The sequence below is a fragment of the Glandiceps talaboti genome, chromosome 3 (genome assembly GCF_964340395.1).
Source record: "Glandiceps talaboti chromosome 3, keGlaTala1.1, whole genome shotgun sequence".
NCBI lineage: Eukaryota > Metazoa > Hemichordata > Enteropneusta > Spengelidae > Glandiceps > Glandiceps talaboti.
Window position 1 is genome coordinate 11045399 of NC_135551.1, and position 17783 is coordinate 11063181.

General features: G+C 35.7%; 1 protein-coding gene across 7 annotated transcripts in view; it reads right to left on the minus strand.

Moving 5' to 3' along the window:
* Positions 1–17426, minus strand: part of LOC144432816 (dynein axonemal heavy chain 8-like) — a 109422-nt gene extending 91996 nt beyond the window's left edge. For all 7 annotated transcript variants that reach the window (XM_078121101.1, XM_078121104.1, XM_078121102.1 and 4 more), the window contains exons 1-13: positions 16766–17426; positions 12666–12817; positions 10142–10315; positions 8695–8899; positions 7891–8109; positions 7038–7206; positions 5873–6085; positions 5216–5452; positions 4493–4766; positions 3645–3765; positions 2533–2837; positions 2280–2364; positions 1595–1796 (exon numbers count right to left, since the gene is read on the minus strand). In XM_078121101.1, coding sequence (XP_077977227.1) covers positions 1595–1796; positions 2280–2364; positions 2533–2837; positions 3645–3765; positions 4493–4766; positions 5216–5452; positions 5873–6085; positions 7038–7206; positions 7891–8109; positions 8695–8899; positions 10142–10315; positions 12666–12817; positions 16766–17308 — 2899 coding nt within the window. In that variant the 5' untranslated portion in view covers positions 17309–17426. The remainder of the gene's footprint in view (positions 1–1594; positions 1797–2279; positions 2365–2532; positions 2838–3644; positions 3766–4492; positions 4767–5215; positions 5453–5872; positions 6086–7037; positions 7207–7890; positions 8110–8694; positions 8900–10141; positions 10316–12665; positions 12818–16765) is intronic.
* Positions 17427–17783: the final 357 nt, after the last annotated feature.

Here is a 17783-nt window from a genome sequence, read left to right on the forward strand (position 1 = left end):
ATGTATTAAATGTATTAAATGTATTAAATGTATTAAATGCAAACTACCCGGACCATCGCCGAGAAATAGAATGTATTAAACGTATTAAATGCATTAAATGTATTAAATGTATTAAATGCAAGCTACCCGGACCATCGCCGAGGAATAGAATGTATTTCGTGCAACTCTAGAATGTATTAAATGCATTAAATGTATTAAATGTATTAAATGTATTAAATGCAAGCTACCCGGACCATCGCCGAGAAATACAATGTATTTCGTGCAACTCTAGAATGTATTAAATGTATTAAATGCATTAAATGTATTAAATGTATTAAATGCAAGCTACCCGGACCATCGCCGAGGAATAGAATGTATTTCGTGCAACTCTAGAATGTATTAAATGCATTAAATGTATTAAATGTATTAAATGTATTAAATGTATTAAATGCAAACTACCCGGACCATCGCCGAGAAATAGAATGTATTTCGTGCAACTCTAGAATGTATTAAATGTATTAAATGCATTAAATGTATTAAATGTATTAAATGTATTAAATGCAAGCTACCCGGACCATCGCCGAGGAATAGAATGTATTTCGTGCAACTCTAGAATGTATTAAATGTATTAAATGTATTAAATGTATTAAATGCAAGCTACCCGGACCATCGCCGAGGAATAGAATGTATTTCGTGCAACTCTAGAATGTATTAAATGCATTAAATGTATTAAATGTATTAAATGTATTAAATGTATTAAATGCAAGCTACCCGGACCATCGCCGAGAAATAGAATGTATTTCATGCAACTCTAGAATGTATTAAATGTATTAAATGCATTAAATGTATTAAATGTATTAAATGCAAGCTACCCGGACCATCGCCGAGGAATAGAATGTATTTCGTGCATCTCTAGAATGTATTAAATGCATTAAATGTACCTCAACCATCTCCCGTGTATTAAATGTATTAAATGTATTTCGTGCAGCCTTAGAATGTAAAAATGTATTAAATGTAAAATAGTAAAGTACTGGCCATAGCTCAAAACTTCAGCAATAAACAATAATTTTCATACAGACATGTGCTCATGAGGTCTTCATCAGTGACATTGTGATTTATATCTAGTGCTACTGTGTAGAGGGCATCATTTTTTTTGTTGATAATTTCACCAGATTGAAATATTGGCTCAGTCAGATAATGAGAAACATGAAATTAAGTCCAGCCAAACTAATGTTCACATCACTACTAACTCTCTAGGCACAATTAATCCTATAAACCAAATCGAGTCAACTTTTGTTTTAACTTCCAAAAGTCACTGCAGAGTTAGACTAGATTAGTCCTGATGTGAGAGAAAGTGGTATAGGTCAGATCTACGTTTTAAACCAGCTGCACTTTGAAGTGTAAATATATTTTAGGTTCAACTCTGATCCCAGTTGGTGAGTATTTTTGTAAGTTTCGAGCCAGTAAAATGTTGATACTAAAATAACAATATCATTTTTCTGTGAAATTTCTAGAAAAGAATGTTGCCTAGATTTGTTTACAAAAGTCTTGCAGCTAGGGTAGGTGCTAAGAGTTCCAGTCTGAACTTGATATCGAATGAATTTCAAATTCTTACCTGTGTGTATCTGGTGAAGGAAAGCGTCAATATTCATGGAATTCCATGCCAGTGTTGTCAGTCCAGGCTGTAAGGCTTGTGTGACAGCCTCTACATGTGGTTGGAACAATTCATTCAATGGTTCAGTGATTCCACTGCTGATTTCATGGAATTCACTCAAACACAGTTCTAGATGGTTCTTGTAATTCTTAAATCTATGCTCCTGAAAGGATAGCAAGACATCGGGTTTATTAGATAACTGTTGTATTAATTTTGTGATTTTACAATGCAGAAACATCAAGCGATTCTTATCTCTTGAAAATATCATTTATTACAGGCAGATATGCAAAGTTATACATATACAACACAACTGGACCACACATTTGTGGATATCACAATTTTCACATTAAAAAAAACATCTTTTTTTATCTTTGAAAGCTAATTTCTTAAAACAGCAACAAATGAGTACAAATATTGCTTCTTTTCAATTTTCCAAGGAAGAAAATTTCAAATTCAGATGTTGAACAGTTCAGTCAAAGTAAGCTCAATTTTTACATCACATTGAAATATAAAATATAAGAACACTGCTATCTAAAGTAAGTTATCCTTACCCATTATTGAACTCAAATTAACAATACTACCCATTCCAATTAAATTTCAGGAAAAACAAAGGCAAGCACACATGAAAACTTTGAGGGCACCATACCTGTTTCATGACTTGCTGTGCAGAGTCTGGTACGGCAATTCCAAGTCTTGTCATCCACCGACATTCATGAATCAATTGCAAAACTCTAGATGAAGAAATGAATATATGTGGTTATGACAGATAACAGGATTTCAAGACATCAACACAAATTTATATTTTTTCCTGTTCACTTTCAAAAAATCTCATAACTCAAATCTCATTAACTCTTTCAAATCAAAATCAGCAATAAAATATTCAATGATCATAGACTCACCTTTCATCAGCGTTGACTACAATGGCTCCATTCTCAGGATGATGAATCAATAATGTAGCTTTAAGTCCAGCCTTGGCGTGGTCAATGTGAGTCTTCCACTGTGAGAACCACAGACTTTCAAACGTGACCAATGCTGTAGCAATACGGTTATAATACTTCACAATACGGGGGAAGTCTTTCATATGTTGTACTGATTTGTTTTCTCTGAATACTTTCATTGGGTCTTCAATGCGCTTCAGTAGCTGTCGAGACCAGTGGATGGCACCAGCTACTGGAGGGGCATTGCGAGACATTATAGGTTCCTCCTGTTGGCGCAACAACACATTAAAACTAAATATACAAAACAAGTACCTTGTATTTACTTTTATCATTATCATAAAATGGCACAAGCTAAGTCTATAATTTTTTTTCTAAACCTTGATTCTAATGATGACATTAATGCATATATTTGATGACATAAATGACGTCTTCTAGCATTTTTTGGTACAGTTTATGTCACAATAGGGGATTCTACATCATTAGTATAAAAATATTAAATTACAACTCCAGTAATCAAAGCTTCAGTTAAAGGTAGATACAAACTAACGCTAGTGTTCTTCAATGTGGTAGATTACACAAGTGAGTGATAGTGGTTCCTCTGTTGTGTGATTCCAATCACCCTGTGATCAACATAATGGAAGTCCCAAAACAGCACTGCTACAGTAGTTCATGAAACTATATGTAACACTCAGATTCCTCCCTACTGAGACTATAATTAAACCAACGTCCATTAAATAGCTTATCACTGTTGTATCAACATGTTGTGACAATAGTGTCTATCTTTGTAAACTAAAGCCTTGATTACCAGAGTAATAAGTCATTGAATGTTTATGTATTACACCGTAGTGTCTATGATTACACATGCCTGTATACCAGGTTTGAGTTCAGTCAATTACAAGTACATCAGTACATAGAATACTATATTTAATATACAGAAAATATTGTTCCAAAACTAACTTACAAAGTCAGCTTATGTCCGTTAAACTGTCAAAATATGGTAACAGTAAAGAAGTTTAATTAGCATGAGAAAACAGTGAACAAGTATTCTAATATTTTATAATTATTTCACTCACCTTGTACTTCTCATAGATGTCTTTGACTGCATCCAAATCTTTCTCAAAGTGACTGAAAGTCTCTACATACTTTTCAGAGACGGTGTTCTTTATACCTTGACGATGCATCACAGGGCTGAAACTGTTCATTTCAATAAAACAATACAGTGTTATTTATTGGTGTTAGACAATTCATAAAATTAACCACTGCTTGTGTCTAAATTTACATGTTGAAACAAATGAGTGAGCTTTTACTGCAGTGCTTGGTTGTCCATTTTTACCATTAGTGATGTCTTTTGAAGTCACTGATAATGTAGCCTAGTCAGCCATTTTCAGCTGTGTTTGTATTCATTTATGACTGCAGAACTACTTAATAAATTACTCCCTTCGGTGTGAATAACAACATCCTTTGGACAGCTTGGTACTGTATATCACCTCACAGTGGCTAAAACACTACATTCATGCATATACATGTTTTTAAAAAAATGATTTGACTGTGAGTATACAGCAGAAATATCGAAGGTTTGCCGAAAGACTGTGCGTATCATACACATTTTATGTTCCCCTAGAACAATTTAGACCACAGACCACTCACTACAAATATACACAACACCATCCAACCCCACCTGATGCACAGTATAAATCGTTCTTGGGGAACATAAAATGTGTATGATAGCACAGTCTTTCGGCAACCCTTCAGTATTTTTGCTGTAAATTTTCAGTGAGGATAAAGTTTGTTTTACAACACACACACACACACACACACACACACACACACACACACACACACACACACACACACACACACACACACACACACACACACACACACACACACACACACACACACTGATATTGTAAGTTCTTACCTGGTTAGAATTTTCAACGCCTCGTCTGTTTTCATATCTCTCATAAACACAGCTTGTAGATAGGCAACCATATACATCTCAATTTGTTGGATTGTAGTCAGAAACTCTACGTAAGCTTCTTCAAATTTATCTTTCTCTTTGCCTTCCACGTCTAGCAGGATACTGGTAGTCACATTACCAGACATTAGTTTCTTCATTGTAGATAGATGGTCTTTCACGATGCTTGATATACTGGGACCATCATCATTGGGGTCGTCCACTCTGTACAACTTTCCTATTGATGTAAAAAGTATCATTAAAATTGAAACCTTATAATATGCAACAAATGAGTGACTTTATATTTCATTTACATATTGACCATGAATTTGCATATAAGTGCATATTTGCATATAAATCTAGTGTCGACAGGTGGTCACAAATTGTTAACCAATTAACTTTTCAAGATCTCTTGGTGATTGCTGTCATCTTGTTCCCCTGAAATGTATTGTTAAATGTATTTTACGGTGAAACTGACCACATCTCACATCTCTTTTTGTCATTTTGGTATACCTACATGGCTAATTTTGTATGCACAGGAAATATATCAGAAACCACCAACCACTACCCCACGACCACCCCTACCCCATCACATCAACTCCACCACCCCCACCCCCCCCCCCCACCCCCACCCCCCACACACCCTTGGTTAGGTTGTAAAAACCATAGCAATACTTTTTCACTCACTCAGTAGAACAGCATTTTGTGAAGTTAAAGCACCAGCAGCATTAATCAAATCATGTACTTCATCAGCATTAGATGTAGTTTCACTATCTCTATCTTTGTCTGTCTGTCCTTCAGTCTGTACTCCTTCACTTTGAATATCCTCTTCTTCCACCACAGGTAACAACCCAGACTGACCAGGTAAGGATTTCTGAGGACTGAAAGTAGTTCTTAGACCTGGAGACTCTGGTAGAGTATTCCCTGTAAATAAATCACAGTTGATTTCAATCAATCATAAATATTCTAAATATATGTACTGCTATGGACAGTAAGATATGTCATGTCACTCTGCCCTCACCAGTCTGTTAGGTGAAAGGGGTTGACCAGTTTCATGTTGTGTGAGGACGCCCCGTCATATCATTCCTTACAAACTAGTATAATTATTGATATGTAAGATGTAAATTAGCAGTGAAATGTCATTTTATTCACAAAAACAGAAAATAATGAAGAAAGTAACAGAGCAAATGGCTAGCAATAAGCATGCCACTTGCCATACAGTGTCAGAGTGTGACACAGTAAATTATTGCCCGGGTCACCGGGTAGTTGTGCATATTCTCCATTGAATTGCATTAAAGCAATACTGGGTATACAATATCAATCCTTACTTTCAAATCATCTTACCTCCACTATCAGTCTCAATGTCATCTCCTAAGTCATCAGCCATCAGATCTTCTTTCCTAGGTCTTGGTAATCTCTCAGTTGTCTTAGTAAGTTTAGTATACTGAGTCATAGCATTGATTACATCTAACACTTCACGTATACGACTACAAAACAAATCTAAGTGTCCAAAGATAGTATCTTCATCAGTGAATGGTACACCATGGCCATCATCTCCTAATAATCAAATAGATTAGAGTCAATTATAATAAATAATAATTATGATAAAACCACATGATGCTTGAGTGTAAGTGTGGCATACTCGGGGTATTTGAATGAGTGCTTGCAGTGTTCTCTGCGGCCATACTTTCATGAGGGTAGAGAGGCAGGTAGCACTGACAGGTAGCATTAAATCTAAACCTTTATGTATTATATTGTTATTTTTGGGTTCATATTCAGAAGTATAACCTTTATTGTCTTTGGATTCAATCCCAGGTTCTTGTATCTTATAGTCAAGCCATAAGGATAGAATAGAATTAATTCTTTGTACAGAACTAATTTTTCAAATACATGTAGTCTAGCTGGACAACTTTTTTTTTTTCAGGCAAATCTTAAGGGGGGAAAAAACACTCAAGGAAATAAAATATGGGTTCTAAAGAGTCATGTCATGAATGTACTCTGTACATCACTTACAATTACTTGTGAATTCAGAGCAACATCGAATGGATCTTGAGCTTGTTTACAGGTTACCTTTGCTGTGGGCAATAGGAAGCTTGCAATTCAGACTGAGCATGCTCAGACACAAAGGACTGTGGGATTATATGTGGTTATCGTAATACTTAATCTGGAGCTACCAATAAAATAAACCTCCCACACTGGTCAGGGTAACTATGAATTGATTATATGTGGTTACAAATAATGTTACAATATTGTTTACAATACTAATTGTTTAACATTTATTATCCCATTTCCCATGATGCAACATTCAACATGACAGGGTTTGCATGTTCCCTATTGCACCAAGGGAGTCAGAACATATTTATGGTTACATAATGAATATTCGTGACTCCTGAGTGCTTATTCCCTTGAGTGTAAAACATCTCTTATGAGATGTTCTCATGAGATGAGATGTTACCCTAGAATCATGGCACACTCTAGCCTCTATCTTAATTATCATAGCATATCTTACCTGTGACTGACGGTGTCTTGGAAGATTTGCCAAGTCCTGGAGTATACCGAGATCCAGATTTGGATTTCGATGGAACCTGACCCAATGAACTGATGGATGGGAAATGTGTGAGTGAATGAGCACCGCCTAGATTATCTCTCAATGTACGTACCATGCTTTTATATTCACTCTGTGAAATATAACATATTGAAGATTAAGTGTTAAGGATGTCATAAAGAACACTGACAGAGCATTGTTCAACCTTAGGAATTCAATCAGCAATTGTGCATTTCAAAGGTTATTGAAAAAAAATACATTTCTAGATGAAAATGAAAGGTGATATATTACTGTCCATAATGGACATTTGTATATGAGATTCAGGTGATAATTCAACTGATGTATGGAGAATAGATAACATCTCGAGCCAAAAACTAGAGCAGTAACACTATGACAGAACTCATGGTATGTGAGTGTAAGTGTGGACTGGTGTACTTGCGGTATTTGCATAAGTGCTTGCACTGCAGGGTTCTCTGTGGTTGTACTTTCACGAGTTTAGCAATCGTTCAATACACAGTATCACTGTAACGAAAATTACTGTTTCTGGTGAACATACATAACAATAACAGAACCCCATTCCACATGAGTTCCAGTGTGGGTACTCTTGGGTATTTGCACTCATGCTTCCAGTGTTTCTGCAGCTCTTTCACTCAGTACACTCATGAAAGTATGGCCACAGAGAATGTGCAGGCACTCATGCAAATACCCCAAGCACAGCACAATCGCACTCGCATATAGAGGTTCTGTCATATTCTTTACAGCTACATTATACATTACACTTAGAATACAACATGACAGAGAGAGAGAGATAACTTACATAGAGAAGAAGACAAGCTTTGAGTCTACCAAACAAACTCTCTGACTGATCTCCATCTTTGTCTTTACCCTTCTTCTTAGGTTTAGGTTTACATGGAGTTAGTCCTAGTTTACTTTCTATCTCATCTTGTACCTTACTCCATACCAAGTCTACGTTATCCTGACTTGTTGTCTCTGCCTTGATGTAATCTTTGCAGGCATTTACCAACTGATTGGTAATCTGTTGACCCCCAAAAAAAGAGAACCAGTTAGATATAACATTCATTAAAGCTAAATGAGCTGACATTCAAAGTAATCACAAAATATTTGTAGATTCACTTGATAAGTCAAATAACTGTGGACCACACAGGTGACTAAAACCGAATCATGGAACAGCTCATAATCACACACATTGAGTTTGCCAAAATAAGCAAGGTACACAAATCAATGCACTGTGTTTGAAAAACTAATATACTGAATATGATTCAAGAGCAAGGTAACATTTCTGGTTCTAAAAATTTACATTTTTGAAACAAGACACAGCAAACACAAAGTAAGGCACACACCATTGAAAGAAATCTCACAATACTCTGATCATCTGTACACAGTAATACAAGTTACCTCCTTGTTGTACTAGCATATCATAACTAGGCAAAGCCCATAAACTCTTGCAGGGTAGAATCCTTTGTGACCAGCTGCCTCACAATGATATTGTAGATAGCGCCCTCCACGTGGAGAATGCGCATAGTATATAGAATGTGTATGCGTAGTCATTGCACCACAATGCATCCTTGGGTAAAACCACCCCCAAAATAAAGAACCATACCTTTGTAAAGAGCAATCCAAGGTACCCCCCTCTAGCATAGAATTTCGAGATAGAATCCATCTGTTTGACACTATTCATCAACCCTGGTAATGCTGTGGAAACGATAGCAGTTGGTGTAGTTCCAGTGTACAGCTGATCAAAGTGACGTCTTAGTGATTCAAGATATTTCACTTTGTCCTTGGTTTCATTGGCTGCATCAGTGATACTATAAAACAATAATAATATAAACTATGTAAATGAATGCTAAGTTTTAAATTTAGACATTATCAACACATTCATGATACACGTAGCATGTGCTATAAAATATCTTTCTAATTTCCTATGTATTCAGAACACTGATAAGAACAACACATCAGTGTATGGCATAAAGTCTTTATTTATAACATCTGTTTTCTGGGGGTTTCAAAAATTGATACGGTGCAAAGCATTTTGCAATGTATACATTGCCAAAATGTTATGTAGACATCCAACCCGGCCTCATCACCAGATGCATTGTACTCAGGTGCAAACAAGTGTCATACTTTTAAAGCTTATTTATTCATTTATTTATTTATTTATTTATTTATTTATTTATTTATTTATTTATTTATGTATGTATTTATTTATTTAACTTTGACAAAAGTCAGGTGGTCCACACAGGTGATGATCATCTATAAATATGGACCCCAGCTTCAACTTCAAAACAAAATACAATTTCTTAAATACAAAGGAACCAAATTATATTCTGCTGTTCTCATAAATGATAATACATGATACAATTTCTCTCACATTTTTGTAGGAAGGACCCCTTGTTACACCCGTCAGTTGTTTTCATGATTTTAGACTACAAAAAAATGTGAGTAGCTAAAAAACCATAAATTATACAAGATACGACTACTAGTATATTATCCATAGAGACAATGTACTACCCTTGTGCTAGTTGTCTAGAAATGCTTCTGATCACAACATTGTTTTATCAGTGGTGGACAATTAAAACTGGCTTTGTAGGTGCCGAAAAGTCTTCTCCTTATCACACTATCAAATTGTCAAACATTGATACAAAAACAAGAGCAGATGCCTTAGATGTAGATGCATGCCATGGTTTTATCAATTTGTTTACACTATGTCTGTGAAAGTCAAACATATTGTATATGGCAATATGACTAACTTTCACAGACATAAACAAACTGATAAGATCTTACATCAGAGACACCCAATATTATTTTGTATCAATATATGTCTGCTTGTTATAGTGTGATAAGGAGACGACTTTTCAATGCCTTCAAAGCCAGTTCTAACTGACTACTACTGACAAAACGATGTTCTGATCAACAGCATTTCAAGACAACTAGTGCAAGGGTTGTAAGCTTCAGCTGTCTAACCCTTATATCCAGGATGTTTCTATGTGAACAAATGGCAATATACATTGTATTTATTGAAGTATATAATGATAACAACCCATCTTTACCTGGCATCCACTATTTTCCACTTCTTCAGTATTTTAGACTTAGAACTGATAAGTACACCTATAACAGTCTTGCATTCCTTTCCTTTCAACTGTTCCATAATATTTGACAACATTCTCTGACGACGTTTCCATCTTTCCAGTTCACTCAATGGCCCACTATTAGGATCCATAAACCTGTACAGATAAATAACAAGCGACCTATCGGTCAGAATAGCTCCGCTGTTTGTTTTTTTTAATTTAATTTTTTATTTTGGTGACATGTAGAAGTGGTTCAGGTCTTCAGCTCTTCACTATGCAGTTTTGTTTTAGCGATGCAATAAAGTGGTTAGTGGTTTCATATGATGTCTCACTATAAAACACATTTTACACAGAAGTTGGTAATGTATTGTACTTTTATACCATAGTCACCATTTTATAACAAAAATCTACTGTTATGAAAAATTGCACAAAATCTCAGAAAAAAATGACTGGGAAATGCACACAAGAAAAAGAAAAAAAGAGGATTTTGAGGTTGGCTATAAATAATTCCAGTGTCTTACAGCTGTAACCCTGGAAAATTTTAATGATGAATGAAATAAACTTGGGATCTAAAATAATTTTGAGGCAATTTGAATTTCAATTTTCTAACAAATTTACAAAGTCAACAACATTCAACTTGTACTAGCTGTGGTAGATATATATAGGGAAGAAATGTATTAATCGCCATCTTAGTTTCCGTACGGCGACAATCTCAAGTACCCGGAAGAGAGTCATTCTCAGCCATACGTTACAGTGGTAACACTCGTTCATGTTCGGTTACCTTTCACAAAGAAAACACAAAGAAATGGTTGAAATGATCTCTTTTTTTATTTCTTTTCATCACAACAACAAAATCTGCGTGATCAAAAGTGTTGTAAACTAAACCAGAAAGAATTATCGGACTGGCTAAACTTCCCGATGAACTGTCTCGTCGACTGATTTCCAATATGGCGTCGGTCATTATGCTCATTAACATATTCATTTTTTTTTCAAATTACAAAAAAAAAATCATAAAAAATAAAAATGAGGATGTGCTGACTTGAAATTAACAAATCTGAGTAAGCTACCCCCTGCGCATCAACATGCCAGATATCAAAGCAATCTAATAAGAGGTTTTCAAGGAGTTGATGAAAATGACATTTTATGAAAAAAAATCATAAAAAATTGAAAATGGCACAGATCAACTTGGCATGAACAAATCTGAATAGCCTCCCCCCAGGGAACATGCACACCACATATCGAAGAATTCCGACTGTCACTTTCGGATTAGATAGTAAAAATATAAAAGTTTGATGGACACCTATGATTCACTCTACTCTCTATACCTCAATACCCACCTATACCTAAAGCTACGCTTTCAGCTTTCGCTGACAGCGGAGCTAATAAAAAGAAAGATTACCACAACCAAGTCTATAAATTATGAACTGAATGACTAACTTTCTCAATTTATGATGATCTTTTTATACTGAGTTTGTCACCTATTGGATCCCATATCTTTTAAACCCCAATGTGTAAATCCTATGGTCTTTGAATTACTACTAATCTTATCAAAGGATTTATTGGGATTACATAGGACTAGTACCTTATCTAGAATGTCACCTCTTTATAGTAGCTCTGCCTATAGACCCTCCACCCAAAGGAGTCTATGCTCTTGCCAGACAACTGTTGGTTTTTTTCTCCACACCAATTAATGACACTCACATACCTTTCATTGCCAGCATCAGAGATGTTTGATACAATATGTATAATCTCAGACCACTATAACTAAGATATCATACAGTTGTACAGCCAACATCAATGTATTTGCCACATGCATGTACATTTCACCACCATCAGCCAATAGTGATGTCCATTACAATACACACAAACCTTTCATCCCCCCCCCCCCCATCATAGCCAATAGTTAACTTATTTCTTGACACAATTCAATTGTTCATATACCTTTCAATCCTCAACATTAGCCAATAGTGATGTCTGTTACAACAGATGTACCTTTCATCCTCAACATTAGCCAATAGTGATGTCTGTTACAACACATGTACCTTTCATCCTCAACATTAGCCAATAGTGATGTCTGTTACAACAGATGTACCTTTCATCCTCAACATTAGCCAATAGTGATGTCTGTTATAACACATGTACCTTTCATCATCACAATCAGCCAATAGCGGTGTTTCTAACAATACCTCCATACCTTTCATCACCACCATCAGCCAATAGCTGTGTTTCTAACAACACCTACATACCTTTCATCACCACCATCAGCCAATAGCAGTGTTTCTTACAATACCTACATACCTTTCATCACCACCATCAGCCAATAGCTGTGTTTCTAACAATACCTACATACCTTTCATCATCACCATCAGCCAATAGCTGTGTTTCTTACAATACACACATACCTTTCATCACCACCATCAGCCAATAGCTGTGTTTCTTACAATACACACATACCTTTCATCACCACCATCAGCCAATAGCTGTGTTTCTTACTATACACACATACCTTTCATCACCACCATCAGCCAATGCATTGTCAATAGTAGCCATCCAATCAGTGACCAGGGCTTCATATTCACTGATAATATTCTGATCATAGGCAGCTGCACGGTGCTTGCTAAACTCGTTGGTTACCATGATTTCAGGCCTTCTCAACACCTTAACAAGAAACAAACAAAACAGAGTTGTAATAATATGACTGAGGTGCAAAACTACAGTCAGACTCAATGAAGCTGTATTATGTACTTACCTACAGCTTTACTGCATAAAAACTTGCAATACCTAGAAACGTCTTCTACTTGAGAGCGGATTTATACATGTGTTTGCTGTCAATCAATCATGTCTGTCAAGTCTCCTTGGAAACACTTGTTCAATTAACATGTAACGTACCATTTCCAATACTTTAGAATCATTTTTGTTTCATTCATAGCAAGCCCAATTTTTGTTTGTTTGTTTGTTGGTTGGTTGGGTTTTTTTGTTTTGTTTTTAAGAGTTAGACTTGGAATATTTATTAATTGTATGTACATTTGTACATGTAATCCCATCTTATTATGTGAGTACAAAAACTGTTACTATGGTAACTGCCACTACATAGCCTAAAATACAAAATGATAAAGATATGAAGCAACCAAACAGTTTTGCTGTTAAACCACGACTTACTTGTGTCTGTGGTATTATTGTCGTGATCAGGACAACCAACAATACATGTGTGCCGATTCAAGTTGAAAATTACTAAAAATACCAATATTTCGATTTTCCACTGTGAACCCAAAAATCAATTTGATTAGATATAAAGTTTACTACACTATGATGTACTGCTGCATGAATGTATTTACCTACAATGTACATGTCATGATTCCGTATTCACAAGTAAGTCATTATACCTAACGAGACAGCTTCAAAAAGGGTTCTAAAGATCAAGGAAACTCTGGTACTAAGAATAATGGGAAATATCGTAAAATTAACACACGTTGCCACTATGTTCAATCATAAATATTGATTTGGAAACCCTACATGACTCATGATGAGGTACATACATGTATATGTACATTTACAATGTACTAACTTGGGTAAATTGTACAAACTTTAATACCGCCCTCAACGACTACTGTGAATTTTGTGTATACATGAGTGAAATTACATTTACTGGTACTCTCAAACCAATAAACAAGAGATCATCTGAGATTTATTTAAATGACATTGTTCCTCATGATGTTGGTCTAAAGACCCCACCCTCAACCCCCACCCCCACCGCACCCTCAACCCCTTCACCAATCACCACCACAATTTGTCCAGTAATTTTCAAAGTCACCTTATCAACACACCAGACACAACTACATTTTGTACATGTACAAGGTCTGGTTATGAAACATTGAATTCAATATATACATTGCTGGAATATTAATCAGAATTATTATTACCCATACCTATGTAGATGTAGTAGTTTAGAAAGCAAAAAACTTCATGAAACATTTTTTACCAGATTTAGAATCAAGCATTTATGTCTTTGTTAATCACAATCCAGCATGCGTATAAACATTCAACATTTCCATAACATAACATCATTTTTAACATCATTCAAGATTTTGTCTACAAATTATCACAAACTTTCCAATATGCCCATCACCATGGATACCACACATGCATTACGCTAACAGCAATTTGATAGATTCAAAAGAGTAGAAAAAACTCAAATTAGTTTCTTCAACTCTTCAGTTTATTTTTTTCGTTGTAATGTAAATCAAGAAAAATAAACCTCACCATTTGAGTTTCTACCTCTTTCTGGTTTACATTTAACCAAACTGATAAATTCACAATGTTAAACCAATAGGGAACTTGCAATCCAGACTGAGCATGCTCAGATGCAAAGGACTGTGGGATTACCTGTGGTTATCGTAATACTTACTCTGGAGCTACCGATGAAATAAACCTCCCACAAAGGTCAGAGTGAATATGAATTGATTATCTGTGGTTACAAACAATGTAACAATATTGTTTACAATACTAATTGATTAGCATTTATTATCCCATTTCCCATCATGCAACATTCAACATGGCGGGTTTGCAAGTTCCCTATTACATGTCACCACATAGTATATAATGGTGCATGCATTACATGTATATTAACAACAGATAGATTATTGATGTAGGCATGCTATGATTACATTGCACAGCTTCACATTTGTAGCAGGCCTCTGTGTATTATTACATTAAAGCTAGCAAAGAGTGCACTGCCTCTATATGCAATTTTAGCTATCATATGATACATGTATTTACAATTGCAAGTTACATGTACATAGGTGGAAATTATTTTACATATTACCACAAGGAGCGAGATCAATACTTGTATGTAGGATAAAATACACAATTCCTTTAGTTTGGCAATGGGGGGTGGGGGGGGGGGTTCTTTTGAACCATTTTAATTCCCATCCAACAAATACAACTTTACCTAATGTAATCTATTTTGAGACCCTAAATACAAACATATGTATTTCTATAAGACTTTGTCAAAAAATGAGAAATGGACAAATTTTCATTATAATAGTAAAAGCATGAACAATTTCTTTTTTAACTACATTTTGTACATACTGGTTTTATATTCATATAGCAATAAATATTACTACATAATGATTTGAAATTGATTGAAACAATTATCAATTTTGGCCAATTAAGTTAGAAGGGGGATGGGGGTGTGAGTGCTAGCTACATGTAGTTCTTTATCCAACATTGAACTATTGATCTTGCCCCTTAATTAACACTCTTTGCATTTACTTTATCTGAGCAATGTGACATTACATTGATCGTTCATTCCTGCTAATGTCATGACTCATGAAATAGACCCTATAAAATAAACAGCACACTCTAGTGGTATAAACCAGTATGGCAGTGAGTGAAGTGTTGATTTATATATATACACACAAACACACATACATACTGACTGGTATCAGTTAATTGTTGCTTAATGTACTTTTCATGAAATGGTACTTGACACATTAAAAAGTTTTGGACGGCACCAACACTACCAAATATATTGATCAGTAAACTATACTATGTCATTTATTACAATTAATTAATACTGTCATCCAGCTAAATCACTGCAACTTTGTACCACTAGAGGGGGCTATTCATCTGACAGGTCTATTATCACAAATCCTAGAATGAACGAAAGGTCTGGCATCGATGCTTATTTTTGGGATTTTCTTACAACTCATGACCAGATCTTGCATTTTGTTTAATCAGGAAAGTACAATATAATGTCACAGCTCCCTCTTTACAATAGATAATTTTAAGCATTATTATAGCAAACTGTACTTTTACAATTTTTACATTGATAATATAGCAAGACATCAGAGACCATATATTTGATTGTTTACGACAGAGTTTATACAAATACACACAAACAAACAAACAAACAAGATATGATAACTACGCCGATTACATGCGAGATAAAATGAGCGTTTACAGGGAGCTCACCAAATCATCTGGAATTCCGTATCTCTTGATGAACAAAAGTGAAGCAGGGCAGAGAATGGGATGATAATGTATGATGATGGACAAGAAAAAAGAGTGAATGCAAAAGATGAATCAATAAACGAGGGGAAAAAATGGATTATTTTGGACTTGGGAATGGTGCGAATCTGGAATATGCAGTTGTTATTGGTAAATGTTGTTAGAAAAAGGGGTGAATGTCTTATTATTAGTGGGGAGTGTCATGATATATGTGTAGAAACTTTGCATACAATTTATTTTTTTAGAAATTGCTCATAATTCATTTCTACATTAGGTTGGTCATAATTGTATCTCCTCGAAAAATATTATTCTACATCTTAGTTTCCTTCCGATTATTCCATGATTGGTGTGATGGTTGAACAGATTATGGATGTATTACTAGGGGAGATCGCCCCCCTATATAATAATACATCCATATGACAGCTGTGCAGGGTAGCGTCCGTTTCCATGGAAACATGTTCACTACCTGAAAAGTACTGATCAAACTATTCACACACACAAACATTTAGTAATAGTATGCAATTTTTTTAATCAACTCAGAATTTTACTTTTACGATAGGTTTAAAACTCAGAGTAAGGTTAACGAGCTTTTCTCACCTGCTTTCCTACAGTAGCTTGCACACTAGTTGTCTCCGAAAGAGCTGATGCATACTTGTCCATTTGATGCAGGAATTGAGATACATTTTCATCGCTGCATTCTCCCCAATCTTTCTGGGCTCGCATTAAGGGTATAAAGATGTCTGACAGTAGTGTATTCAGATTTTCGACGGTGCTGTGTCTAAGCTCTCCGCAGAAAACATCCTTTTCCATGTGCACTGGATCAACCTCTCTTTCGACACCATGTCTGAGAAAATACAGGACAGTGGTCTCTTCTACGTTCACGTCTTTGAGCTGAGCGAGAGATCCAATAACATGCAATTGTCTGGTGCTGTGTAGGGTTGTTTGGCCGCCAGCTGTCTGTGGTCGATCAGAATAAAAGAACAGTTTGTTTGGTCCCCCTGGTCCAAGAAACTGGTTGATCATCTCAAGAGTTTGAGCTTCGGTCAGGAAATCTTCCAGCAAAGTTGGGTTATCGTGAAACCCTCCGATGTGGAAAGACTCCTGGATTTTGGTGGCTATCCACCAATGTCTTTCATCCATGTCGATATATTACGATATATAACGGATTTCTGAACAAAATGAGCTCGTTAGAACACGGTATACCGTAAAGGTCTACTGCTAGAGCCACAGAGCTAAGGTATGTTTACCGTCGCACTGTTGGCCGCCATTTTGAAGATTGTTGTTAGGAACCGAAAGTTCCCGGATGCTATCCTATCCCAGCCCGTCACGAGCGCCATCAATAGATTGGACAATGTTAGCTAAAACTCTTGTTTTTCAAACAGGGTTGTTATGACTCTGGTCGTGACCATCAACGTCGCAAAATGGTTCTGCGCTGCAATATTTGTTCATAGTTCGCGTGCTCACGGCTCTCTAGCTATGACCTGTTTAATTGGTTTACCGTGGAGGGGAAGTACGTCCTGAATATGTTGATATTCGTAGTGATCAAATGATAACAGAATACAACTTGTTGACAGTAATTATACCAATTAATAAAGCAATTTAACGTGTAGCGGCG